The 27,103-nt window shown below is 35.8% G+C and overlaps 1 protein-coding gene across 2 annotated transcripts; it reads right to left on the bottom strand.

Moving 5' to 3' along the window:
• Nucleotides 1-593: 593 nt before the first annotated feature.
• Nucleotides 594-26,600, bottom strand: tfap2e (transcription factor AP-2 epsilon). Of its 2 annotated transcripts, none has more exons than NM_200821.3 (7): nucleotides 24,896-25,013; nucleotides 22,247-22,693; nucleotides 18,028-18,082; nucleotides 7,565-7,796; nucleotides 5,456-5,574; nucleotides 3,645-3,783; nucleotides 594-1,189 (listed from the first exon to the last, which is right to left on the bottom strand). In NM_200821.3, the coding sequence occupies exons 1-7, from the start codon at nucleotides 24,920-24,922 to the stop codon at nucleotides 928-930; spliced, it is 1,281 nt and encodes a 426-aa protein (NP_957115.2). In that variant the 5' UTR covers nucleotides 24,923-25,013; the 3' UTR covers nucleotides 594-927. The 2 variants fall into 2 exon arrangements, with proteins under 2 accessions (NP_957115.2, XP_087150251.1); XM_087294125.1 differs by lacking the exon at nucleotides 24,896-25,013 and adding an exon at nucleotides 26,492-26,600 and having other exon boundaries at nucleotides 611-1,189.
• Nucleotides 26,601-27,103: the final 503 nt, after the last annotated feature.

Below are 27,103 nucleotides of genomic sequence, written 5' to 3'. Positions count from 1 at the left end.
GTTGTGCACCGTGTGAGAGAAGCTGATTCTCGTAGCGTCCAAAATAAAGTGCAAAAAGAGATTTTATTCTCCGTGCGTTCACTATGGTTGAACAAATGAATACTAGAAACTGATTTTCGCAAAAAACTTGAAGGAATGTGGAGACGAAAAAAAAATAAAAAAATAAATATTTTTATTGTCAGATAAAATATTTATTTTTTTTATTACTCATTTAAGAATAAAAATTAATTTTTTTAATGTACACTTTTTCTGATTCCAAAAATAATAAACGAAAATAACTCCTATTTATAATCTCGTTCGCACGGATCTGCTTGGCAAACACTGGAATACATCACATCTGGTCGGCCCGTCGCATACGATCTAGTTGCAGGAGTTCAAATATTTTAACGAATTCGCAGCTCAAATCGGATCTGAATTTTTCGCATATAGAGATAAACGAAAATCTACGCAGCTCTCAGACTACTCTGAGAAATGAATGACTTCCAGTCTGTCGCTTGTCATTTGTTGTATGCTGTGGGACGAGTTGCCGTGAGATAGCATTGGAATCGTCGTAAGATGCCGTTGGCTTTCCCGCATCGTAAAACAAAGTCATATTTCACGATTAAGCATCTGAATTCATTGTTAGTTTAATAATATATTACATTTACATTGCAATACGCCAATAAGAATACAAGAATCGACATTGATAATATAAACATACAACATGAAGTACAAAATGACAATTTCCAAATTGCTTCGTCAGCACAGCGAATTGCTTTCCCAACCGTCTGTTGAGTCATTTGATTGGCTTTTCATCAGCAGAGTTCATGAGTCCGTCAGCAAAGTTTGAAAGGGATTTCAGAGACGAATTCAACCAGTTCGTACAGGATAAGGAACACACACATTCGCGCATAAATACACACACGCTTCCAAAAAGTGCTTGATTGTTTATTTGCGGTGCTTGAGCTCCTTGTCGTGGTGGTTTTTTCCTCCGTTTTCTCCTTTGTCCAGCAGTTTTAGGGCCTCCAGTAAGTAGCTCTGGAAGGCGGAAAGCGCGGCGCACAGGGCGGGGGTCCCGAATCCGTGGGTCAGGAGGCTGAAGTGGGTCAAACTACTCTGTACTCCGGGCTCCAGGCAGGGCGTCGGGCGACTGGCCCCCAGTGGAGACCTGTCCTGGGACATCAGGTCCACAAACTCCTTGCAGATCTCCCTGAAGACACACAATCAGTGTTGAGTTGGGGATTACAATAACACAACAATATTACACGGTAAACAAACGCATGTCAAAAAGTCATCCAAATATTAATGTCTTATTTTTAAAATCAGATTTCAAGAAGATCTACAGCTTAATATGATTGATGTAAGTTAAGATGGTTATACAGTGTGTGTTTCATTGCAGAGCTCCTCTATTAACAAAATAATGATAAGAAAAAGTAGTAATGAGAAAGTAATATAAAAGAAATGTAATGCAGGAGTGTCCAAACTCGGATCACGGTGTCCTGCTGAGTTTAGCTCCTACTTGAGATTCTAGTATATCTAGTAAGAGCTTGATTAGCTTATTCAGGTGTGTTTGATTAGGATTGGAGGGACACTGGCCCTCCAGGACCAAGTGTGGACACCCCTGATGTAATGCTTTACTTCTCATAAAAAGTAACTAAAGTACCACAGCTAGTTATTGTTTTGGGGAGTAACTCAATATTGTTATGCATTTATTCAAGAGTAACTTTCTCCCAACACTAGTGGTGAGCATGTCATGTGATGTGGGTACACTGTAAAAAAACCCCTAATTTTACAGAAAAAATCTCTAAATTTTTTACAGTAATTTTTTGTCATTTCACTTTGTATTCAAAACTTTGTAAAATGACAAATATTCTCTCTAAATTAGCAGTTTGACTTTCATTTTAGGTACTTTATTATTAAAGACAAATTACTGACATTTCTGTTTTTTATACAGGGAAATTAAAATATTATTTATACAGTATTTTTTCAGTTATTTTAAATTATATTCAAAAGTTCGTAAAAATTACAAACAATGTCTGTAAATTAACAGTTTGACTGTTATTTTATGTACTATATAAATAATGACAAATAACAGCAATTTGTCTGTTTTGTACAATAAAATTTACGTATTATTTACACTGTTTTTTTTCCTGTTTTTTTAAAAATACATTTAAAATTACATTAAATTAAAGTAATAAATTGTAATTATGTGCTCTGTAAAATAAAAAAAAAAGATCGTAAAAATAAAAAGGTCAAATGACTGGCAGCTACGGCTGCCAAACAAAAACCATAAAATTAAGGTAAAATTTCTTTGTTGAAATAAAGTGCAAAAACTGATAAATCTACTGATATTTTCATTAAAATGTTTACAGAAAAACACTGTTATTTTACAGATATTTTCTAGATTATTACGATCAAATTCATACAATAAAGTTACACACTAAGAGCGATCACATGCACCTGTTCCAGATTCTGCTGATTGCACACACACAGTCAGAGGATCGTTATGAACTGATTACATGGACTTTAAAAGCAGCACAGACGCACGCACCAATTGCTTAGTCTTGTTATCTGGCTATTGTGAAAATTATGACGTGTTTTCTTCTTTTGCTTTGTTTGTTAATTGTTTATGTTGTTTGCTGCCAGGACTGATCATTTGCTTGTTATTTTACCATGACTCTGGATTCCCTGCATACATCTGTTTGCCCCTTTGTTGACTGTTGCTTACCTGACCATCTCAGTGTAATAAACCTGCATTTGGATCTGCAATCCATTGTCAGGGTCCCCTTCACGTTACAGTTCTATTTAATTTAAGATTTGGAACTGAATCATTTCATATAACCTCTACATGTTTTACAGGAATACTATTCAATAAAATGTAACTGTAATGTTAGTTGTGAGAATTTTAATCAGTTGTATCTCGTTTGTTGTTTCTTCCTAACTTTTTTGATCCAAAATAAAACTGTTAAATTATGACCATGAGCATGTTTTGGCATTTTATTAAAGATGTTTATTCGTAATGATTTAGGAAAGATTCTTTTAAATAACATTGGTTTCTCTTGAACTTTTAGTGCAGTCACTTTATTGATGGTGTTTGATCATAATAATCTAGGAAAAGTCTGTAAAATAACAGTGTTTTTCTGTAAACATTTTAATGAAAATATCAGTAGATTTATCAGTTTTTGCACTTTATTTCAACAAAGAAATTTTACCGTAATTTTATGGTTTTTGTTTTGCAGCCGTAGCTGCCAGTCATTTGACCTTTTTTTTTTACGATTTTTTTTACAGTGTATGTTTGCCAGAGAAAACGAATACATTCACTGCAAAAAACTAACAGTAGAAAAGGTCTATGTGGGTTTTAAATGTCTCATGAAGTGCTTTTAAATGTGCATTTTTATTTGACGTAAACATGAATAGAGGGGGCGGGACATAGTGTAGCCCCTCCCCTTTTAAAAACCCAGCCACTATTGTTTTGTTTTCTCTCAGCTCTGCCTGGCGAGGCAGTGGCGCAGTAGGTAGTGCTGTCGCCTCACAGCAAGGTCAGTGGGTCGCTGGTATAATCCTCGGCTTCATAAGTTTATAAGTTACAAAATTAAATTAAAATTGCACAAAAAGGGTAGCAAAAGGTTATTCTGTAATAAAACTTTCCCCTATGTAGTACTCACTTGGTAGCGAGCAGCATGCTGCGTCTGGTGGGCAGCTGATCGGGCTCCGTCTGTCGGCACAAGTACTCTGCCGTCGCCCGCGCAGGGAACTCAGTCTCACAAACATACCCGAAATCTCGCGCCAGATGAACCGCTTCACCTGAGGAGAAACATCGAGACTGTAAAACACTCCGGCTGAGAGCTGGAGGTGATAATAGGCTTTAAAAATGACTTCTTAGGCACTTATAAATTTAAGCTAACACTCGCTTCACATCCTCGTTATAAGCCTGCTTACCTAAGTGACTGATAATGTAGTGTGTGTGTGCAGTGTTGGAGACAATTAGTGCAGCAAGTATATGAGCTGATCTGATAATGTGCTGGTGTCTGCTTTTTATTAAATGATGCAGAAATTACAGCCTGGGCTTGTAAATTAGTGACGTCTGGGGAGTGTTAATAAATCTGCTATATTGATGTCTACCGACAAAATACAGTCGTGGGCAAAATCATGAGCGCAATATTTATTCTCTTTCAAATATTTCCCCAATGTGATGTTGAACAGATTCAGGAGTTTTTCACAGTATTTCTTATTATATTTTTTCTACTGGAGAAAGTCTTATTTGTTTTATTTCGGCTAGAATAAAAGCAGTTTTCAATTATTTAATCAAAATTATTAGCCCCCTTCAGCAATATTAGTGTTGGATTGTCTCCAGAACAAACCATTGTTATACAATGACTTGCCTAATTACCCTAACTTTACCCTAATTACCCTAGTGAAGCCTTTACATGTCACTTTAAGCTGAACACTAGTGTCTTGAAGAATATCTAGTCTAATATTATGTGCTGTCATCATGGCAAAGAGAAAATAAATCAGTTATTAGAGATTAATTATTAAAACTATTATGATTTAAACCCTGTTTTGTGTCAGCAGTGTGTAAATATATGCATCCTCTAATGCAGGGGTTCCCAACCTTTTCAGCCTGTGACCCTAAAATAACAATTCCAGTGACTCGCGACCAGTGGTGGAGAGAGTACTGAATAAACATACTCAAGTAAAAGCACCATTACTTGCCTAAAAATGTAGTTTGAGTGAGTAATATTTACAGCAGATACTTTTATTCTAAAGTATGAGTAAAAAGTAGAGCTTTCTAAAGTACTTAAGAGTAGTGAGTATTAAGCTTTCCAAAGCTGATGTCATTTGTGGATGTGTGTGTAAACGTAACATTCTGTAGTGCATTTAGTTATTGCCCAGCAGGCACACAACATCATAAGATGTTAATATTAGGTTAGATTTAGGTTGTCAGGTGACCAAAATTCAATGTCTAGCCAGCGTCTAAGGATGACATTATTTTGATGTCCAATAATGACGTCAAATCAAGTTGATATTTGGTTGATTTTAGGTTGTTAGAACGTGACCAAAATCCAACATCGAGCCAACATCTTAAACCAACGTCAAATACTGACATTTATTCATCAGGTATGGCAACTAATATCTAACATCCGCTAAACGTCATAGTGGTAACGTCCACACAACGTCAAGTTGTAACATCATTAGACGTTGATATTTGGTTGGTTTTAGGTCGGACGTTGACATTGGCCTGACGTTGAGTTCTGAGGTCAACCTGATTTTCTTTTCCAAACAAAATGCAGCGTCCCCATGACGTTAAGATACAGCGTTAATCTGACGCCATGTTGATGTCTTGTGCCTGCTGGGTGTTTGAAGTCATTTCGCTCACAAGGTTGTGGATTCGATTCCCATTCAAAGCAAGTAGTGAGTAAATGTGTACAGTGTAATTCGCTTTGGATACAATCATCTGCCAAATGCATTAATGTACCTTCCACCAGCGCTGTGAGGAGTGTGACGTTGGCTGCTTTTCTCCGGCCGGCCGGCAGGTTGAGGCCGATCTTCTCCAGCCGTTCTCTAAGACAGCGGCCTCCGTTTTTTGATTTGGCTCTGAGGGAGAACAGATATGAAAAATAAAAGATTAATTCCAGAATGAGGATCACTACTGACTTCCATAATGTTCCTTTTCCCATACTACACTCTGGAAAATGCTAGGCTGGTACGACGACCAAAACAAAAGTATGAGAAACTGCATGTGGAGTTTTACATCTGTCAACATTGAATGAGAGTCACTAAAATACATACTGAATTTTATACTTTAGGCTATACAACAATTAAGGCAAATATGGACACACAAAGAAACCACATACATTGTAAAGGAGTATATGTGATTAGGATTACATAATAAGAATTCCTTCCCCCCCCAAAACATCAAGCTGTAATTAGAGTGATGTTAATTAAGTGAACTAAATAAAGCAACTTAACACATTATTTTCCTTAAAAAGTAACAGATTTTAGTAAAAAAAAATTTAAAGTAACAAGATTAATGCAATACTTTGCGTAACTTTCCCCAACACTGGTTATATTAAAACATAGTAATAGTGTTTTAGAACCATACTATAGTGAAGTCTATTATACTGTATATATTATAGTAATTACAACTCTTTGTTAGAGTAGTGAACGGATAAACTGTAATAAATACTATAGTATGCTTAGTTTTTATACAGTAAACTCTGGCGTAGTATAATATACCTTATAGAAAACTAAAGTATCGGGTCATTTGTTTATATTACTATAGTGGTTGTGTTACCATAACAACTATATAATCACCACAACCGTTCATTTACTATAGTTCTTTTGTTGCCATAGCAACTGTAGAATCACCACAACAGAGCAATTACTATAGTTGTTGTTACCACAGCAACTACAAAATCACCACAATAAATAAATACAGTTTGTGTTGCCATGGCAAGCGTAGAATCACCATAACCGATCAGTTACTATAGTTCTTGTGTTGCCATAGCAACTGTAGAATCACCATAACAGATCTATTACTATAGTTGTTGTGCTACCATAGCAACTGTAGAATCATCACAACGGATCAATTACTATAGTTGTTGTGTTACCATAGCAACTGTAGAAATCACCATAACAGATCAGTAACTATAGATCTTGTGTTGTTAAAGCAACTGTAGAATCATCACGACAAAACAATTATTATAGTTGTTTTTACCATAGCAACTACAGAATTCCCATAATGGACAAATTACTATAGTTTTTGTTGCCATAGCAACTGCAGAATCATCACAGCAGATCATTTACTATAGTTGTTGTGTTGCCATAGCGACTGTGGAATCACCGCAACAGATCAATTTCTATAGTTGTTTCGTTACCATAGCAACTGTAGAATCACCGCAACAGATCAATTACTATAGTTTTGTGTTGCCATAGCAACTGTAGAATCAGTGCAACAGATCAATCACTGTAGGTGTTGTGTTGCCATAGCAATTGTAGAATCACGGCAACAGATCAATTACTATAGCTGTTCTGTTACCTCAGCAACTGTCGAATCACTGCAATAGATCAATCACTATAGTTGTTGTGTTGCCATAGCAACTGTAGAATCACCACAACAGATCAATCACTATAGTTGTGTTACCATAGCAACTGTAGAATCACCACAATAGATCAATCACTATAGTTGTGTTACCATAGCAATTGTAGAATCACCACAACAGATCAATCACTATAGTTGTTGTGTTGCTATAGTAACTGTAGAATCGCCACAACTGATTAATTACTATATATGTTGTGTTGCCATAGCAACCTTAGAATCAACGCAACAGATCAGTTACTATAGTTGTTGTGTTGCCATAGCAAATACAGAATCACCACAACAGATCATTTCAATTACTTTACTGTAACCTGGTTCAAAAACACTACAGTACTTAAAATAAATTCCTATAGTATTAGTATATATATAGTTTGTAGTATAAAAGTATGTAGTATGTGCAAGCCAGTGATCAAAGCCTGCAGATTTCAGCCCAGCATTATAGGATATCTTATGATTTTTTTATTTGTGTGTGCTGTCGTTGTTCACCTGCGCAGGACTCCTCCAAGCAGCGAGGCGTTGAGGCACTCGGGTGGAGCCAGCCGTCTCTGCACTTCTCCTACTGTCACTTTATATTTGGAGGTGGAGCTGAGCAGCGACAGGCGTCCCGGGACGGAGCAGAAGACCTCTGCGGGATTAGACACTCCGCCCAGACCCAGGCCTTCTTTACTGAGGGACAGAGCAGAGATCGTGGAGCCGTTCAGCTTGGATGGTAGTGGAACTGCAGGAAGACGCAGAGCGTGAGTGCACATTCAATGCGATTCAAGCTGACATGGCAAAGATAAAATCAAATCAGTTATTAGAGATGAGTTATGAAAACTATTATGTTTAGAAACGTGTTGAAACAGTCTTTTCTCCCTGTTACACAGAAATTGGGGGAAAGAAATATACAGGGGGGCTAATAATTCTGACTGCATATAAACATAGTTAAGCTGCAGTTGTATAGTGTATAGGTGATGTCAGTGAAGTGTAAACCTCAGGAGACTGCAGGGGTATTTTTATAAAGTGGCGAGATGTATGTGATAATTTGGAATGGGCCTCCTGTTTTGAAGCGCTTTTTAAGACGCTCTCCCACAGGTTGACATCTGTTGTCTTATTGACGCTGTGTTTAATTTCTGTTTCTCGCTCTTGTTTTTGCGATTGGTGTTGCGTCTCCGCTGGGGCAAAGCTTTATTCCATCTGTTGTGCACACAGTCGTGCTCACTTGCTAAAGTTTGAGAGAAATCTGACTTCAAAATCAAGCAGACTGACTGATGATAGTGTGGAAAGAAGTTGCATGTAGACAAACTCAAATGTTGGGTTAAAAAGTGTCATTTCAATTCAATTTAATTGAAATTTTCCAACATTGGATTTGTTAAAGTTTCACCAAATGTTGGGTTAAAATAACCCAGCATTTTTAGTGTAGTTTCTGTGTTCAAAGATTTTGTCCTTGAACTTAAATTATGTGTCATTTGATGAAATAACCCTGATGTTTTACCCAAATAGTGAGTCAAATGTGGACAAACCCAACTGTTGGGTTAAATAGTGTCATTTCAATTGAATTGAAATGAATCCAACATTGTGTTTGTCCATATCTGAAACAACATTTGCTTAAAACAACCCAGTATTTCTAAACAAAAACTGCTTAGTTGTTTTAACCCAATGTTGAATCAAACATGAAAAAACCCAACATAGTTTTTTTATTATTATTATTATTAAATTGACATGAAATTGTTTATCAAAACAACATGAGTTTGTCCATATTTGACCCAACATTTGGTTTGTAGCTTCTTTGTTCAAATACTCCATCCTTGGACTTAAAGTGCACTCCAATAAAAAAAAAACTGGGTTGTTTTAACAGAATGGTGGTGCAAATATGGTCCTTGTGTTAAAAAAAAAAGTTATTAAAAAAATTTCCCAATGTTGTGTTTGTTCATACTTGACCCAACGTTTGGTTAAAACGGAGTGTGAAGTCTTTTAATATTTGACCAAATGGCTCTTAATCTAAATTCAAGGACAAAATCTTTGAACACAGAAACTACACATTATAAAATGCTGAGTTGTTTTAACCAAACATTGCGTCAAATATGAACAAACTCAATGTTAGTTTATTTTGTTCAATTAAATTTAAAGGATAGCTTTTAACCCAACAGTTTGGTTTGTTTTCATTTGACTCAACGGTTAGGTTAAAACAACCCAGCATTTTTATTAGAGTGTAGTTTCTGTGTTCAAAAATGTTGACCTTGAATTTAGATTGTGTCATTTGATGAAATATTAAAAGACTTCACCGTCTAAAAATAGCTGGGTTGTTTTACACAAAAAGTGAGTCAAATGTGGAAAAAACCCAACTGTTGGGTTAAATAGTGTCATTTGAATTTAACTGAAATTAATCCAACGTTGGGTTTGTCTATATTTGACAAAACAACCCAGTATTTTCAAATACAACCCAGTATTTCTAAAAAAAAAAAAAAAAATGTGCGGTGGTTTTAACCCAATGTTGGGTCAAACATGAACAAACCCCATTGTTTTTTTTATTAATATTATTAAATTGACATGACATTGTTCAACAAAACAGCATGGGTTTGTCCATATTTGACCCAACATTTGGTTTGTAGCTTCCTTAAGTCATAGGATGAAATTTTTGAACAAAGTGCAGTCTAATAAAAATACTGGGTTGTTTTAAACAAATGGTGGTTCAAATATGGTCCTTGTGTTAAAATAATTAAATTTTTTTTCCAATGTTTTCTTGTTTGTTCATACTTGACCCAACATATGGTTAAAACAACCCAGCGTTTTTAGAGTGCAGAGTCTTTTAATATTTCACCAAATGACACTTAATCTAAATTCAAGGACAAAATCTTTGAACACAGAAACTACACATTATAAAATGCTGGGTTGTTTTAATCGAATGTTGGGTCAAAATATGAACAAACTCAATGTTAGTTTATTTTGTTCATTTAAATTTAAATGACACTTTTTAACCCATTAGTTGGGTTTGTCTACATTTGACCCAACGGTTAGGTTAAAACAACCCAGCATTTTTATTAGAGTGTAGTTTCTGTGTTCAAAGATGTTGACTCTGAATTTAGATTGTGTCATTTGGTGAAATATTAAAAGACTTCACCGTCTAAAAGTAGCTGGGTTGTTTTGCACAAAAAGTGAGTCAAATGTGGAAAAAACGCAACTGTTGGGTTAAATTGTGTTATTTGAATTGAATTTTACTTAATCCACCATTGGGTTTGTTCATATTTGACAAAACATTTGCTTACAACAACCCAGTATTTTTAAATACAACCCAGTATGTCCTTGGACTTAAAGTGCACTCCAATAAAAATACAGTTTTTTTTTTTCACCAAATGGTGGTTCAAATATGGTCCTTGTGTTAAAAAAAAAGTAATTAAAAAAATTCCCAATCTGGTGTTTGTTCATACTTGTTAGTTTAATTTGTTCATTTAAATGACACTTTTTAACCCTTTAGTTGGGTTTGTCAACATTTGACCCAACGGTTAGGTTAAAACAATCCAGCATTTTATTAAGTGTAGTTTCTGTGTCAGGGCTCAACAATAAGGACTGCCCGGTGGCCCAGGGCTAGTGTGAAAGCCACTTGGGACAGTAGACCGCATCATTACTGGCCCGATTGGGACAGTGCTGCCCTGTCACTAACATTTAACTTGTCTGTGACTACTTGTCAACTGCGTGCATTTTAAGTTTGTGCTTTAAGTAAGTCTTTAAGCGCTACCTTCTCTGTAATGTCGTAAACAACATATTGCTTTCCGGTTTCTCTTATCTGTTTGATTTGAGCTAATATTTTTTAAACCTGGTAACAACCAGTACAGCGTAGAAACAGCAACATAGCAGCAACATCAAATTATAAGGCTAAAAGAAAATGTCTGTAGACATTTACATGGGAACAACACGACAAAATAAAAATTAAGTGAGCGAGTTTGCCATCAGTTTGACAAGTCAGCTACCTTTTGTTAAATAATTTCAAACCGCAATAAAATACCTCCACATTTTCCATACTGCTCTTTTTGTTTGCATAACACTTTTATTTACAGTATTGTAATTATTAAAAGTATTGAAGTATTGAAATTCTAGATTCACAGACTTTATTTTTGACACATTAATTAAAATATGTGGCTAAAAAATAGCTATTAACTTCCCTTTTTTTCTTGGTGGGGCCAGTGAAAATTTTGGCAGGGCAAGTAAAAATCTAATCCACTGGCCGGATCGGACCAGTAGAAAAAAATCCTTAGCGTTGAACCCTGTGTGTTCAAAGATTTTGTCCTCGAATTTAAATTAAGTGTCATTTGGTGAAATATTAAAAGACTCTGCACTTTATTTTAACCAAATGATCAGTCAAATGTAGACAAACTCATCTGTTGGGTTACAAAGTGTCATTTAAATTGAATTGAAATTAATACAGGATTGGGTTTGTTCATATTTGACCAAACGTTGGGTCAAAACAACCCAGTAATCAATAGAGTATACCTTCTGTGTTCGAAGAATTTATATTAAGTGTCATTTGATGAAATATTAAATGAAAAATGCTGGGTTGTTGTAACCCAATGTTGGGTCAAATGTGGAGAAACAGGGTGAAATTAAATTGAATTTTTTAAACAGCAGTTGGGTTTGTCTATATTAACCCAATGTTGAGTTAAAACAACCCAGCATTTTAGAATAATTAAGGATCACACACAAAATACTCATTAATCTTTGCTGTATTACTGTCAGCAAAAGATCGTCTCACAACTTCCAACAGAATCTCTGATGTATTGTAATATGAACAGCTCAGGATAAGTTATTTAGTTTGACCAAGCATTATAGACTGAATGATCAGGGAACATCAACCTATTTCTGACGTTATTTCCACTCATGCGTGCTCTCCATTTACATGAAAGGATTTTAAATGCAATGCAGACGCCACAATAAACATCTGTCAGCATTACTTTATAACAAATATTAGTTTCCTCATTAACTCGCGGCTTTTGTCTGCAGCAAAACAAATGAACACCCAAACCCTCATTTAAACCCTTATAAATGTTTACCGTTTGTGCAAACACAAGACGACTGGCTTTTTATTTGAGTATCTTTGTTACATCATTCCTAAAAAGCTTCATTTGTTTTCAGAAGATTAGCCTTAATCACACATTTGTGTGGCGCATCTGTGTGGGCTGGATCTTCAGTACGACTGGGAGAGGAGGAAAAAGGCTGTTTCTGGAAAATCAGCTGAATGAATGATAGGAAGAGCTGCGGGGTGGAAGAGGTGACATCCCAGCGCTGATAAAAACAGCCCCAGGTGGATTATTCACACACAGAATTAAACATGTTTCACTACAAACCCCGAAAACGACTTGAAGAAATAACCCAGCAATGCACGTTTTACATTTATATCAGTTTTGTGCTGGGTAACCTAGATCAAGCATTACAGACGGATATATAGTTGAAGCTGAGCTGGGCTGATGAGCGATATTATATCCAATAGCGATAACATTTATATCAATAACAATGAGCTCTGGACTTGCTGGGTTGTTTTTAACCAAATGTTGAGTCAGACTTGGACAAACCCAACTGTTGGGTTAAAAAGTGTCATTTAAATGTATTTGAACAAATTAAACTAACATTGGGTTTGTTCATAGTTTACTCAATGTTAGGTTAAAACAACCCAGCATTATTAGTGTGTAGCTTCTGTGTTCAAAGATGTTGTCTCTGTATTTAGATTAAGTGTCATTTAATAAAATATTAAAATACTCTGCACACAAAAAGGGTTGTTTTAACCCAACATTGGGTCAAATATGAACTAACCTAACATTGGGGTGTTTTTATAATTAAATTTAAATGACTTTTCTATACACAACAGTAGACTTTGTCCATATTTGACTCAATGATTTGGTTAAAACAACCCAGCATTTTTTAGAGTGTAGCTTCTATTAAGTGTCATGTGATTACATATTAAAAGACTCTGGACTCAAAAAAACTCTGGGTTGTTTTAACCAAATGGTGGGTCAAATATGGTCAAACCCAAGTGTACACCACATTTGTGTTTGCTCATACTTGACCCAATGATTTGGGTTAAACAGCCCAGCATTATTAGAGTGTAGCTTCTGTGTTCAAAGATTTTGTCCTTGAGTTTAGATTAAATGTCATTTGATGAAATATTTTTAAAAATGCTGTGTGGGTTTAACCCAACATTCGGTCAAAGCTGGAATAACCCAACATTGGGTTGATTTGTTCAATTAAAATTTAAATGACATTTTTATACACAGCAGTTGAGTTTGTTCAGGTTAAGACAACCCATTATTATTATTAGAGTGTAGCTTTTGTGTTCAAAGATTTTGTCGTTGAGTTTAGATGAAGTGTCAATTGATCAAATAGTAAAGGACTGGACTTGCTGGGTTGTTTTTAACCAAACGTTAAGTCAAACATGGACAAACCCAACTGTTGGGTTAAAAAGTGTCATTTAAATTTAATTAAACAAATAAAACCAACATTGGGTTCATATAAGACCCAATGTTAGTTAAAACAACCCAGCGTTATTACAGTGTAGCTTCTGTGTTCAAAGATTTTGTTCTTAAATTTAGTAAGTGTCATTTGATCAAGTAGTAAAAGACTCTACACTCTAAAAAAATGCTGGGTTGTTTTAACCCAACGTTGGGTCAAAGGTGGAATCACCCAACATTGGTTCATTTTGTTTTATTAAATTTAAATGACATTTTATACACAACAGTTGAGTTTGTCCTGGATAAAACAATCCATTATGATTGGAGTGTAGCTTCTGTGTTCAAAGATTTTGTCCTTGAGTTTAGGCTTTACTCCTATATTGATACAAGAGCCAGTCACACAGTAGAAATATGCAACAATGGGAATCTAAAAGTGTGCTCATGATAGTACCGAAAATTTACCAGCCGAAAATATGTAATGCCGTTTAACGGACCCTCACATTTTTGTGGCTTCAATCATTGTTGAGGTACTCTTTTAAATCTGGAAGCATTAGCAACTCATATCAACATTAACAACATATATTAGTTTTGGATTGTCTCCAGAACAAACCATTGTTATACAATGATCTACCCTAACGTCACCTTATACACTCATACTCTGCGGCCAGTTTAGTTGATCAGTTCCCCTATAGCGCATGTGTTTGGACTGTGGGAGAAACCGGAGCACACGGAGGAAACCCACGCCAACATGGGGAAAACATGCAAACTCTAACTGACCCAGCCGGGACTAGATACCAGCAACTTACTTGCTGTGAGGGCACAGTGCTAACCACTGAGCCACAGTGCGGCTGGATGTGCATTATCCCTTACATGATTATCCTCAAATAGTGTAATTGAGCACAGAATGTATCGTCACTTCCAAATATCGGCCCATAACTCACGGTCTTAGTGTTTCTGTTATGTTCATGTGTGATTTTGGCCATGAGCTGAAAGCAGATCCGTTTATTCATGTAGGCTTTGGTTTTCTTAACACACACACACACACACACACACACACACAAACACACCTCCTACAGCCGTGAACACATCATTGATGCATTCTGTTGCTCTGTAAATACGCAGGATCTCTAAATACACATGCATATGCAGTGGATCTAAAATTAATGCATGCAAGTGTTGTAAAATATGCTGGGTTGTGCACTGTAAGACATCTGTTAATGAACAGTTTCAGTATTTTGGGTTTATTAGTGGTTGTGAATTGCATTATGGGATGTTGATCTCTGCTCTGTCTAGTTTTGATGTTGACTAAGCCGAAAAGAAAATGAATATAAAGATTTTTTAAATCACAAAATATAGAAAATGGTATTGAATGTTGATAGTTTATGAAGGTATCATCTTCAAGTTGTAAATTCCAGCATTCGTGACAACCCTGCAGTCATTGTAAACATTATTATATGCATTAAAAGCAATATGGGGGATTCTATTGCAGGTATATTTCACATTTCAAAAAGTTAAGGAGAAAAACTCTTTAAAAACAGCAATTATTTCCAGCATCTTTTAGAAAGCATGTTTAGTTTTTATAATTCAGCCTTTTTCAATCATAAATGATTAAATGTTTTAATTTTAGGGAATATATTTTGTTATATATTGTTTGTTAACTCTGTTATGGATGAATTTAGTAATGTGTAGAAATAACAAGAAATCATGGCAAGAAAAATCCTAATGGGTAGTTACTACATTGGACCCGAATTGACAGATTTACACAGATACCGATTTTTAGCCAAACATTCTACTTGCTCTAACTGCAAAGATCACATGATACTAGTGAAATCAGGAGTAAAACATTTTTAAATTGTCCAGTGTGGGATTAATGAATATTCAGTTTTCCTTTTGTAATTGTGGTCATAGTATTGACAGTTTACAGTTTAAACATTCATTCATTTATTTTCTTGTCAGTGTAGTCCCTTTATTAATCTGGGGTCGCCACAGCGGAATGAACCACCAACTTATCCAGCACAACCCATCTCTGGGAAGCATCCACACACACTCATAAACTACGGACAACTCAGCCTACCCAATTCCCCTATATATTACAACATCGATGCTGTAAAAGTTGTCGTTTAAAATGGAAAAAAAACACAATAACCAGTCACCAGCAGTTTATAAGTATGGGAACTACACTAGCTCGGCATATACCCAATAAGCATGCTAATAGGACTTTTAATTTGACAGTAACCTGGATTAAGCGCTTCCGGCGAACTGTATGCCAATGCAAAAACCGGCGCGTTTAAGGTCTGTTTTCTTTAAAAATCAGCGATCTCCACTGGCTGAGTGATATCTGATATAAAGTGGGTCTCAGATTGTACAAGAAGCACTGCATTACATTACATTCCCCCCCGCCATGTCTTTATAATACGAGCATTTATTTTACCCCAGTGTATTCAATGGAGCTTCTGCGCTAGCCTGCCGATTCTGACGGGCGCGTGCGAGTAAACGGCTTTTTGTCTTGTTTTACTCTTGAGCAACTAAATGAATGCCAAAGTCTATTGAACTGAATGTATTTTAATGACATTACAACATCGATGCTGTAAAAGGAACCGTAAAAGAATGGAAAAAAAAGTTCACAATAACAGCTCACCGGACGTTTATCAGTATGGGAAAAACACTAGCTCTGCATATACCCTATTACATTCATCTATCTCCACATTCTACTGCATCCCAGACTATTACACAACACCAAAAATGTGAAAATATATAGAATATATTTAATATGTTTTTGTCCACAGCAGACCGCGACTCACCATGACGCAGATTCCCGAGTCTGTGTGCTCCAACGAGGTGAGCCCTCTTCAGCGCTCACCGTGAAAACGAGACTCACAGCAGTGCATGCATTGTTAAAAAACAATATTAGCACTGGTTGGAGGCGTGCGTTGGCGGCTGAGTGCCTTAGTGAACCACCAGTGCTGATATACAGCCATAGCACACTGCTACGAGTGTGATATTGCCTTTATACAACAGTTCGACGGCACAATCTTGTACATAAAAAGAAAATCAAACACAGAGAGTCTAAAACTCCTTTTGTATTAGGAACTACTTTCTTCCATCAGAACAGCAGAAGCCATTACTGATTCACCAACGTCACTTTAGAGCTAGTGTTTGAATGACTCTCTATACGTAATGTGAAGCAGTGCTTCTGGTGTGTGACAGGTGATGACAAAACAGCAAGTTTTGCTCACATTTTAAGATTATAAGGCTGAACGTGACATGAAATGCCATCCGTCTACAGAGATTTCTCACCAGACTGCTGTTGTGTTTGCGTTAAGGAGGGACAAGGCTGAATCCAGCTTCTTATTCGCAGCTTCTTATTGACTATCCGGTCCACCTTAAAAACCACCAGGCTTCCGTTTTTCAGCTTTTTAATTCCTGCTCAAGAAAACACACTGAGCAAGGGCTTATTATGCGGTTCTGGCGCCATCTTGTAAATAGAAAACGTGAACTGTTGCCAACGTGCTGTCTCTCAGAAATTGTAAATATTTTAAAATAGGCACTATTCTTGCAAATAAACTGCATAGTTGCAATCTAAACAACTACATTCTCCACTAAAAAAGCCACAAAAGTGTATTTGGTTGTCTAACAGCGGTAATATTTGTCAAACTGTAGTGTCTTGTTGCTGGCTGTATGTGGGCGGAGTAATACACAAAGGGTAAAGAGGCTGTACGGATGCTGATATTACTTAAATATATCACGGCTATCAGCCAATCAAGTTGATTGACATATATATATATATATATATATATATATATATATATATATATATATATATATATATATATATATTTTTTTTTTTTTTTTTTTTTTTTTTTTTTTTTTGGCCCACCCTAAAGTTCTAAGCTGGAGCCGAATCTGAATAAAAGCCACTTTTTCCAGCTTTTAAAGGTTAAAGGTCGTTAGAAGAAAGATCAAGATCCCATAATGCAACTCAATACCATAATTAATAATAATAAAAAAGTGTATATATTTTTTTTCAGTGCAACTTGGGTAAAACATGTAATTAAAACGAAATAAAACAATTAACCCAACATTATTTTTGTCCAAATCTGATTCAATATTAGATTTACACAACCCCTCATGTATTAAAGTGTGAGCGCACTACAGAAAGTGCTGTTCTTATTAGCTCTCCACCATTTTCCTGATAAGTGCGCTGGAATAGTGATGCTGTGAATTCTTCATCAGTTTAGTATCTCCTCCACTCCTGCTCTAATCCTCCTCTTTCTCTCATATGACCATCAACAGTTCATTAACAGAGACCGCCTGAAGCCAACAGCACACGCAGGGCTACAGGATTTCTGGACTTCAAATGAAATTGCATGTGTGTGCGTGTGTGTGTGTGTGTGTGTGTGTGTGTGTGTGTGTGTGTGTGTGTGTGACTGAGTCCTTTAATGCAGGGTGTGTGAGCAGCACATGAAATCTCCCTGCAGCTGGAGAGCTCTTAAATTCTACTTTAAATTTCAGAGATCACATGCAGACTCTCACCTTTCTTGATGACGGAGTGATCCAGGATACCCAGCGCTGAGGCCTCCTCCAGACCCTGCACAACACAGCAGCATGGTAAATAAGCTCAGCTGAATAAACAGTCATTGCATTGGACTCTAAAAAGGCTTAATGCTGGGTCGTTGTAACTCAATGATGTTTGGTCAAAATGGACAAACCGCAGCTGTTGGGTTAAAGTTTAATTTTTCAAAGGTTTTCAAGTTGGTTTATAAAGCGCTTTTCACTATTAATATTGTACAAAAGGTGAACATTATTGCATTATAATCAAATCAGACAAGTGAAGATTATTAGTTACTAAAGCTTTATTATATTTAGTCATGTGGCAGATGCCTTTGTCCAAAGCGACTTACAATTTCGGCATTCAGCGATTCAACAAGAAGAGGCAATACACACAACAATTGCTAATTATACAAATGAACCATCATACATTAATTTTCCTTTAGTCCTTTGTGTATCAGGGGTCTCCACAGCGGAATGAACTGCCAACTATTTCAGCATATGTGTTATGCAGCGGATGCCCTTCCAGCTGCAACCCAGAAGTGGGAAACACACACTCATACACTACGGCCAGTTTAGTTGATCAGTTCCCCTATAGCGCATGTGTTTGGACTGTGGGGGAAACCGAAGCACCCGGAGGAAACCCACAACCACACGGGGAGAACATGCAAACTCCACATAGAAACACCAACTGACCCTGGCGGGGCTCAAACCAGCAACCTTTATGCTGTGAGGCCACAGTGCTAACCACTGAGCCACCGTTCTGCCCCCCAACTATCATACACTAATTAATAATAACTTTAACTAATTAACTACAGTGTTTACCAGTTAAACTTATTATATATAAGCATAGTTAATCTGCAGGTATATAGTACTGTAAGTAATGTCTATGTGTACATGTTCAATTTAGTGTATCTGAGAATTAACCCAAAGGTTGGGTTTGTCCATATTTGGCCCAGCAATGAGTGAAATCAGCAACCCAGCATGTGATGTTGACTATAAAACATCCCCATATCAACACAAGGACTCATCTTAAAAATTATTTAGTTTAAAATGCTGGGTTGTTTTAATTCAACGTTGGGTCAAAATGGACAAAACCAACAGTTTTGGGGTTTAAAGTTTACTTGAAAAATTAACCCAGAGGTTCGAATCTTGCATTTTACTAAGACTTACAGAAGACTCCTATAATTAACATTTATTAACATTTATTATCAATAATGAACATTATTTTCAGGCTTATCATTCTCTGGCACATGCTGACATGTTTAATGACTCTTTAACCACCAAAATACTAATTAATTGGCTAAAAAAAAATGTTTTTTATGTATATTTTTTGTGCATTTGTCTATTTTTATGGACATTTGTTTTAGTTTATTTAGATTTTACCCATTAGTGGATGAAATCAACAGCCCACACTGAAAACAATTAATCAAAGATGATTCCTTGGATTTACTCAATTTTTTTTTACGTTAAGTGGTTATAAACAATTTATTTGGGCTGAATTTAAACAAATTAAGTTGAACATTATTAAACTTACTTTGTTTGTTTAAATTCAACACAAATAAATGGTTTGCAACAGTTCTGCATGCAACACTTTTTTCAGTGCAACTTTTTATTTAAACTTTGATATTTGCTGAAAAACATCAATATTAGGGATCTCTATAGTATAAAGAGGATTTTACAAATATGTATGACTAATGCTCAATTTAGTGTCTGTTTAATGTATAACATCTACAAATGCTGAGCTGGAAATATCGGGTTCGTTGGTTCGTTTTTGCAATTAAATTTGAATCACACAATTTTAACCCAACGTTTGGGTTTGTCTGACCCAACATTGGTTAATACATTCCAGCATTGTAGAGTGAATAATTTTACTTTGCACATTAGAAAACAGCATATAAATATAAAAGCAACACAGAATTAGTGCATAAAACAACACAGACCACTCTAAAAAGCAACAGTGCGCATTTAAAGTCTCAGGACAATAACTCCACGCAGATCTGTAGTTTGCTGTGCGCTGAATTAAACGATCAGGCGTGTTTTGCTGTGAAGTGTGTGTGTGTGTGTGTGTGTGTGTGTGTGTGTGTGTGTGTGTGTGTGTGTGTGTGTGTGTGTGTGTGTGTGTGTGTGTGTGTGTGTGTGTGTGTGCGTGTGCATGTTCTCGGAAATGCTGGACATCAGAGTCTCAGTGTGTGTTGAGTGATTGGCCGAGAAAAGCGATTCGACGCGCTGAGTTTGAAGATACTGCACCTGCGCAACACACACACACACACACATACACAAACACACGCACACACATACGCACGAGCACACACACACGCACGCACCTTCACCAGTTCACTCCTGTCAGCTTAATTCTTGAGATAATGGCGCTGACTTTTCTATTATCATGAGAACACTTTAAATTAATTTATACTCAATAGCTTTCCTAGGTGTCTATTATGACTGATTGTGTTTATATGCCAATTTAGCTGTTTAGAAATTGATTTATTAACTGCATTTCATCATTTTCGCTTTTAATAGCGCTTTTAAACACCAATAATCTCCCGGAGCTTTGCAGTTCTGAAGCTTGAATTAATTACTTGTAAAATTTGTGTCATTATTTGCTTCATTTTGTTCGTTTTGCTTTAAATATTTGGCAAGTTAATTAAAGTTTTGGACTAAACTAACACATTTCATATTTTTCTCACGTAATTTTATTTCTGTTGGATAAAAGTCAGTGTTTATTTAAATTTTCTGAAGCTGAAAAACTGCATTGTGTTACACATCACCATTGCACAAAGCTTTTAAAATGTATACAAAATCAAATTTTTGATATTGATATTTACATTTAAAGTATTACTTTTTATGACATCAGCATTTTAGAAATGCCTAATTAAATAATCACTCGTGTTACGTGTTTCTTTACATTATGTCACGAGGTGTCTTTGTGGTAAATTACTTTAATATTTGTGTAAATATTCGATCACGGAATATAATAATAAATATTACATTTTAATTTTTCCACATTGTGTACAAACGATGTTTTACTTTTTATTTTCTCAAGTAGCTTATACAGTGAAATTGCATATAAAACACATTCTAAAATGCAAAATAAATAGATAACTGAAAGCTCACATGTGCATAAAATAATATAAAAATTTATTCTGTTTCTTGTATTTTGGCTATTATTTTTGCAAATATTGTTGGCTAAATATGATTATTAAATCTAGGTTGAATCTGAATCAAACTGATGTTTTTAATAATTATAAAATCTTAATATTATACTATAACTGGGCTTGTAATACCAACACTGCCTGTATATTCATATTTAGGATTTCAATTTATTGTTGATCGTCATTGCGCTCTAAAAATTCTGGGTTGTTTTAACCCAACGTCGGGTCAAACTATAGGGTGAAAAAGTGGCATTTAAATTGTATTGAGGAAAAAAATTGCATTTTTAAGCAGAAATAAAAATAAAACATGCTGGGTTGCTGTGCAATAGGTCAAATATGAACAAACCCACTCATTGGGTTAAATGTGTCATTTAAATTTAGGTGAAAGTTTTTCATCCCAGCATTTTTAAGCAAAAATGTAAAATATAAAAATGCTGGGTTGTTGTAACAACGTTGGGTCAAATATGGAAAAGCTGTTGGGTTAAAACTTTTTAATTACATTTATTTTAAAAATGACAACCCAGCATTTTAAGCAGAAATAAAAAAATAAACATGCTGGGTTGTTCTGTAACCCAACGTCGGGTCAAATGTGAAAAACCCACACACTGGGTTAAATGTGTAATACAAATTTAAGTGAAAACTTTTCATCTCAGCATTCATAAGCAAATATTTACAATAAAATACAAATGCTGGGTTGTTGTAACAACGTGGGGTCAGATATGGACAAACTGTTGGGTTAAAAACTGTGATTTAAATGTATTGAAAAATGACAACCCAGCATTTTAAGCAGAAATAAAAAATAAAATCAAACAAAACATGCTGGGTTGCTGGTCAATCAACAACCACAACCATTGCTAAAAGTGTCATTTCAGTTATAAGTGAAACATGTTTATCCCAACATTTTTAAGCAGAAATAAAAAAAAGCTTGGTTGTAACACAACATTGGCTCAAATATGTAGAAACTGTAATTTAAATGTTATATTAACCATGACAACCCAACATTTTAAAGCATATTATAGTTAAACACAAACAAGAGTGATTGAACTCACCTGAATATCATCCAGGCCGTGGTGCACCGCGTGCATCCCCAGCGGCCCGTCCCCGAGCGCCGCAGCTCCGTCGCCCAGCCCATGGGTCAGCAGTCGCGGGACTCCTGGATACTCCCGCCGCGGGTCGAGGCTCAGCGCTCGGTGCGGCTGCGACAGGAGACCGGCATCCTCCGAGCGCGAGCGCTGCGAGTGCCAGGCCGCCTGCTGATGCTGGTGCAGCGAGTTCAGCGACGGGTACGGCTCCGGTAAATGCGGGTATCCGCCGTCCTGGCTCTGGGAGTATGACAGAGAAGATTGCGGGTACGGAGGCGGAAAGTAGGGCGGCTGGAAGTCTGAGGCCGGGGTGTGGCAGAGCGGGGGAGCTGAGGAATACGCGGCCTGATTCAGCTGGGAGAGCTGGGAGAGCCGGCCGCCCGGAGAGGAGCTGGACAGCCCGTCCGCGCGCTCCTGCATGCGGGGAAACAAACACCAGGCAGTCAGGTATGAAGCACCAGTTAAAGAGACCAATAAATCACAGTTGTTTTAACTTGACGTTGATATATACTTGTAGAAACAAGTTTTCAAAATTTGTTTATTATTTGACACAACGTTGAGTTGCTGGCGTGTTTTTGCGTAACACAAATTGGATCAAATATGAACAAACTCGGCGGTTCATTCCGCTGTGGCGACCCCATATTAATAAAGTTGAAAAGAAAATTAATGAATGAATCAACAATTTCACCATTTGGGCTTAAAAGTGTAATTGACATTAAACGACATGAATTAATCCAACCTTGGGTTTGTTCATTTGACCCAACGTTGGGTTAATAGAACATTTCATCAGTTTCATAAGACAAAAACTCTTAAATTAAAAGTGCAATTATATATTTCTATATTTTTAGACAGAAACTTGTGGACTTATATTGAGCTCCTTAATGTGCACGCGTTTATTGCGTAACCCAACCTTTGGTTAAATATGACCATCAAAACACTTGGGTTTAAAAGAGTCATTGAAATTAAACTGAAAAAATGAACCCAACTTTGGGTTGGTTTATATTTGACAAGTCTGGGTCAAAATAACATTTTAACAGCTTAAAATTGTACAAAAACACTCTATTAATTACATCAAATTTGCAATTATGATTTATTACAGATAAAATTGTGAACCTTATATTGAGCTCCCTCATATGCACCGTCGTGTTTATTGCGTAACCCAGCGTTGGGTCAAATATGAACAAACACAACCTTTGGGTTAAAATTTAATTTTAAAAATAAAGCAATTTTTTTTTGTTCATATTTGACAAAGCCTTTGGTTAAAACAACTCTTTTTTGTGCATTTGATCTATTTAATGTAACAAAACACTTAAAATTTCTAAACATCAAAAATCCAATTATCATAGATAGAAGTATTTGTGGATTTGACTTGAGCTCATTGATATGCACTCTAGTGTTTATTGCGTACGGTGGGTCAAATATGGACAACCCCAACAGTTGCGTTAAATCATTTGTTTTGATTGTTAAGTTGATCCCATTGGGTTTGTCCATATGTGACCCAATGCTGTTTTTCAGTGTAATTTTTTATTTTTCGAAAACTTTCTTAACAATAAATATTTACATTCAATGTGCAAAAGTCATTACTTTATAGGTTTAAGATATAAAATGCTCAAGTTTTGACTTTATTGAGCTCATTTATATGCAGTCTTGTGTTCATTGCACTAAAATATACTGGGTTATCGCAACCCAACAGTTGGGTTTGTCCATATTTAACCCGCAGTTGAGTTACACAGAATTTAAAAAAAGGGTGTTTATAAGTATGGTTATTAGCTTAATTTATAGCATTACATGTAATGCGTTCACATCTACAGCAGATTCTACATTAATTTAATTCTGCATTTCTGGGTATTACATTAATGGTCGTTAATCACTCCAACCTATTATTAATCTAATTAAAAATTCTGATGGATTAAACAAATGCTCTAAAAATAATAATAAGAGCCCCATTTCTGTGCCAGGTGCGTTGATGTTATAAACAATCAGGATTGATAGACACAATGCACGCGGTTAATACGGGATTACAGGCATTGAACACACGCAGGCCTAATAATTGTGCATTTTATGCGTCTGTTATATTTCCAGTGGCTCGGATATTTTTAGTAAGATAATATAAACGAATGAAACCCTATAACAAATCAGTATGACAGCATCTTTCATTTCATACGTCTAGAACAGGACATTTTAATTTACATTTATTTGTTTTTATATTCACGATCTCTTTTAGCTTGAACAAAGTAACAAAATGATAATAATAATAATAATAATTCAGCATTTTTTTGTTTGTTTGTTGTCAAATATAGTGAGTGTGGGAAAACTTATCATGCGATCACAACATCAATCAACCCGAAGTTTCTGTCTGCCTTTTTTCCCTCTCTCTCTCCAACCTACTTTAATAACACCCTTTGTCCAAGATATAATTTCCAAGTCACCGTGACACAAAGACAGTCTGTTATACATCTCTCTCTTTAGACCAATGGCAGCATGTGACATATTTCCAAGCAGCACTTGTTTCGCATCACACCACACGCGCTTTACGCACTTTACGCGCTCAGCTGATCTCACATGACAATCACATCTCCATCAAAAGAAGTTTTAGTCTGGATCTCTTGAACTCACCATGCTGGAGTAGGAGTGGACTAACATCTGGACACTGAGCTCTCCTGGTCTGCTTTTTTAGAGTCAGTAAAAGCTGCGGTGCGCCATGGAGATGCGCAGTTTCCGACTGTCCCTGTTTCTGCGCTAACGCCGCTTTTATAGCGCTGCGCGGTGGGGGAGGGGTGAAGAGACCACCTTAAAGGGACATTAATTAATTCCTCCGAATTAATTCACTCACTGCAAACACCCTGCTCCTTTATGCATGCTGTTTGCTGCGAATTAAGGGTTGATATTATATCGTGCTGTATTGGTTATTAGAGATTTATTTATTTAGTTTGAAGTGAAATGAGGTTTGAGTAGAAAATAAGCATTATTTTTCCTCTTTATTTTATTTGACGGTTAACATTGGCTATATCGTGCTTTACTGATTAATAATGCATTTATGTGACCTTAAATAAGGTTTCGAATATGATTTTGAGTCGAAAATAAGCATAGCTTTTCCTAATTTTTATTTTAATTGATGGTTAACATTGGCTATATTGTACTTTACTGATTAATATCGCATTTATGTAAATTAAATAAGGTTTCGAGTCTGTTTTTGAGTCGAAAATAAGCATTGCGTTTCTTCTTATATATTTTATTTGATGGTTAACATTAGCTATCGTACTTTACTGATTATTAATGCATTTATGTGATGTTAAATAAGTCTGTTTTTGGGTAGAAAATAAACGTAGTTTTTCTATGTTTAAGAATATTTAATGGGTAACATTATATCTTTAGGCTACTGGTTATTATTTGCATTTTTAATGCATTTATTTGACGTTAATTAAAGTTTTGAGTCTAAATTATTAAGTCAAAACAAAACATTGTTTTGTCTCTTTAATTTTATTTGATGGTTAACATTATAACGCGCTGTACTAATTATTATTAGATCATTTTTATGCATTTAATTAAAGTTAAATAAGGTTTTAAGCCTATTTTTTAAGTAGAATACAATTATTTATTTTTTATTTTATCAAATTAATCTAAATATTACTTAAAATGTGGTAAATAAGTTCAAGTTAACCTTTTTATGCAGACAAATAAGCGTAATTTTTATATATATTTTCAATTAAATTAAATAATTAGTCAAATCTAAATATTGTTAATGAAAGAGACATCGCTTAATGTTTTTAAAACACTTTCTAGTAGACATTATGGGTTGTTGTAACGCAACTTTGCGTCAAATATAGACAGTGTCATTTAAATCTAATTGATAAAACAACCAAACGTTGAGTTACAGCAACCCAACACGTTTCTATTTAGATCTTATTCTACTCTAGATATAGGCGAATTTACAATATGCAGCGTTGTTTTTAACCCAATGTTGGGTCAAATAATGAACAAAACCGTCGAGACTTTTTAAACCCCAACTGTTGGATAACATAACCCAGCGTTGGGTTAAAACAACCCAGCATTCTGTAGAGCTGTTCCCCTAAACAGAACTTTCCTTCAGTGGTAAGACTCGCTGTGTTTAACGGAGTCTGAAAGGCGATTAATAATAAAGCGGAGATAAACTGACCTGAGAACAGCAGGGTTCTGTCCCGGCTAATAATGATGAAGCTGAAATCAACTGACCTGAGAACAGTAGGGCTCTGTCTTGGTCCGTGATTTCCACAACATGTTTCTGGATGAGTTTGGGTCTGTTGTTGAGCTCGAGCCGGAGAGAGGAGACTGAGAGCCCGGTGAGAAAACCAGAGACACACCGAGGATTTATTGACAAAAACAGAAGAGAGAGAGAGAGAGAGAGAGAGAGAGAGAGAGAAAGAGAGAGAGAGTTACAAACACCACACACACTCAAAAAGAGAGAGAGAGAGAGAGAGCGACTGAAAACAAGGCAGACAGAGAGATACTGAGAGAGAGAGAGAGAGAGACTTCCAAACACCACACATGATAATTCTAAATTGTTATAAATGAATCATGAATTATTGCTTGTTTGAATTGTTAAGGTTGAAATAGTGATGTTTTATTATTATATACTTTATATTTGTTCACATGTTTAAATCTTTTATATTGTATTATTTACTGTTATCATGCCAAAAAAGCAATATTGAATTGAGAGACAGAAAAGAGAGAGAGTTACAAACACTCTCCTTTCAGCTTAGTCCCTTTATTAATCAGGGGTCGCCACAGCGGAATGAACCGCCAACTTATCCAGCATAGGTTTTACACCGCGGATGCTCTTCCAGC

Source organism: Danio rerio, chromosome 19 (genome assembly GCF_052040795.2).
Source record: "Danio rerio strain M-AB ecotype USA chromosome 19, GRCz13ab, whole genome shotgun sequence".
Lineage (NCBI taxonomy): Eukaryota > Metazoa > Chordata > Actinopteri > Cypriniformes > Danionidae > Danio > Danio rerio.
Note: the sequence above shows the minus strand (reverse complement) of the source record. Positions and strands in the feature narration are given on the sequence as shown.